This window comes from Chrysochloris asiatica, unplaced genomic scaffold (assembly GCF_000296735.1).
Source record: "Chrysochloris asiatica unplaced genomic scaffold, ChrAsi1.0 scaffold00039, whole genome shotgun sequence".
In the NCBI taxonomy this organism is placed as follows: Eukaryota; Metazoa; Chordata; class Mammalia; order Afrosoricida; family Chrysochloridae; genus Chrysochloris; species Chrysochloris asiatica.
Window position 1 is genome coordinate 14,268,363 of NW_006408557.1, and position 2,334 is coordinate 14,270,696.

The following is a 2,334-nucleotide window of genomic DNA, read 5'->3' on the forward strand; positions in this document are numbered from 1 at the left end:
TTCTTCTGGGAGGCCAGAGGAAGAAAAAGAAGCTTGAAATATGGAATAAAGTTGCTAGAGACATTGATAAACAATTATTCCTTGGACTGCCAAGTAAAAAGGTGGAATTTTTCAAAGAAAGGAGCTGGAAGGATAAGAAAGAAACTAACTTCCAGAAGAGAAGGTGCTAAGGTCTGGCTCCTGGCAAAGCAGCTGATTTGACTAGAGTTTGGCAAAAGAATCAAAGAACTCAGCTATCTCTGTCCTATATGAGATGGGGGTGGTAGGGGGAAGAAAGAAAGAGCATTCAGTGTATCAAGTTTCCTCACTAACAGTTTCTTAATGTCTTTGGGGAAAGAATACTGGGTTGAGTGGACTGGTTTCCTTAATGCCAATTTGCATTAAGATTCATTTTTATAGACTATTGGGTATATTGTGCAAAGCAGGGTATTCCTTTCCTTGCTGTAGAGTTCTAGATCTGCTTGTGGGCTCTGTAGTAATCCAAGAGTTTCACATTTTATTAATGAAAGAGTTATGAAACTCAGTGAAGTATGATGAGGACTCATGATACAATAATTACTTTATTTGTCAAATGTCTGCTATACACCAGGCCCTCTCCTTATGTCTTCTCTATTCCTTACCACAATCATGGCCCAATTTACTACACCTCAAAAAATTATATCATTTGACTAAGGTCAAGCCACCAGCATATGCTACCACTGGGATTTGAACCCTGATTCATTCAGATCTTAAGCCATGTTCCCATCCATCACACTGGTTCTCAATTGCCAGCCAGTGTACAACCCAATGCCCTGTGCCAGAGGTTCTGTTCAGCAGATATCACTGGTTGGGTGTTCTGTGAAGCAAATCTGGAGATAATAAGGATTTTCATGTAAGTGTTTATTTTGGAGATCAGCTCAGGAAATACCAGTAGAGAAGGAGGGAAATAAGACAGGCTTGAAAAATAAACAAATAAAATGTGCATTACCACAGAGCTGGTTACTGCTTTGGACAATGGGTGCTCAGTTCTGCTTGTAAATTTTGGGTGACAGTGGAGGACGTGTCTCAGAGTTTCCCTGCTCTGAGGAATAAGGAAGGGGGTTGTTTTTTACTCACTCCCACCACCGTGGGCTTGGTAAAGGAAGTGTCCGAGGAAGTTAAGTTCTTGGTTCCCCTGGTCCTCATTAAGAGTAAGCCAAGGATTGGTCCAAAGCAGGTGTCCTTGGGTAGAATGCTACAGATATTTGGAGTAAGGTGCCATCTGTGATATGGGTGTCAGAGGTGAGCCAAACAATTGTGGGCACCAACAATCAAGCGTAAGCTTAGGGAGGGCTGAGGGTCTGCTATTTCAAATCTATCTATGTGATTATGGTGAACAGTCAATTAAGGGCAATTGTGTCACAGGTGATGCTTTAAAAACTGCAGATATTGTCCTTTACAAGAGACTCATATGCTGTTTTTCTCTCTCAACCCATTGCTCCTAAATATAAAAGAATTAGCCTTAAGAGCAAAAAGGAAAGAATCTAAATGAATGCATTTTTTTCAGGTTTTAAAACATTTTATTTGCATATTAAAAACGTGTGCATTCCAATAATTAAAATCATTGAACAAAAAAAGCAGCACCCCGATGAAGCTGCATTTTACGCTGGCAGGACACCTTGGACCAGCTTTGTTTTTACTCTCTATATTTTATTCACTGTTGTCCCACCCAACATGAATTTCTTTTCCTTCCCTGCCAGCCAGGTAGGCCAATGGTAGCGGCAGGTACCACCTTCATTGTCAGTAGTTCTGGATTCTTTGCTGTGAAAAGGGGCAGCAGTCATTTAAACTTGATCCAACCTCTTTGCATCTTACAAAATTAAACAGCTAAAAGAAGGAAAATAAGAAGGCAATGCTTATGTAACGTACAGTGCATATTGCGTCGCTGCCTCATTATGGTTCGCCCGCTTGCTTCTCCTGTTCGATGGTTTCTTTTGAAGGCAGTGGATTTTTCTTTTGCGTTTCTGTCTTCCTCAATTTCAATTTATCGAATTTCTCAATCTTGACCATATCGAGTTTGTCAGACATGGTAGTGGAGGAATAGAGCGAGACAAGAGCGAGTGGTGTCCTTGAGAGCAGTGGCTGCCGCCGAGTTGCAATATTTTTCTTATAAGTGAAATTTTCTCGTGAAATAGAAAAGCAAGTTATGGTTAATTTCTCCTTTCAGAAAGGATAAAAGTGGCTAACCTTTATAAAAAGCCAGGAAATGGTCAGGATTAATCTTATACCATCCTATCAAAAGGTATAATCATAAACCATCACCATATGATACTATCGGTGCTCTCATGATAATGCAATTTTGCTCCAAATCAGTGG

At 40.3% G+C, this 2,334-nt stretch overlaps 1 protein-coding gene across 1 annotated transcript; it reads right to left on the reverse strand.

Moving 5' to 3' along the window:
- Positions 1 to 1,445: 1,445 nt before the first annotated feature.
- LOC102841194 (putative thymosin beta-4-like protein 6-like) lies at positions 1,446 to 2,046 on the reverse strand. Its single transcript, XM_006860750.1, has 2 exons — positions 1,923 to 2,046; positions 1,446 to 1,459 (listed from the first exon to the last, which is right to left on the reverse strand). The coding sequence occupies exons 1-2, from the start codon at positions 2,044 to 2,046 to the stop codon at positions 1,446 to 1,448; spliced, it is 138 nt and encodes a 45-aa protein (XP_006860812.1).
- Between the last annotated feature and the right edge of the window lie 288 nt (positions 2,047 to 2,334).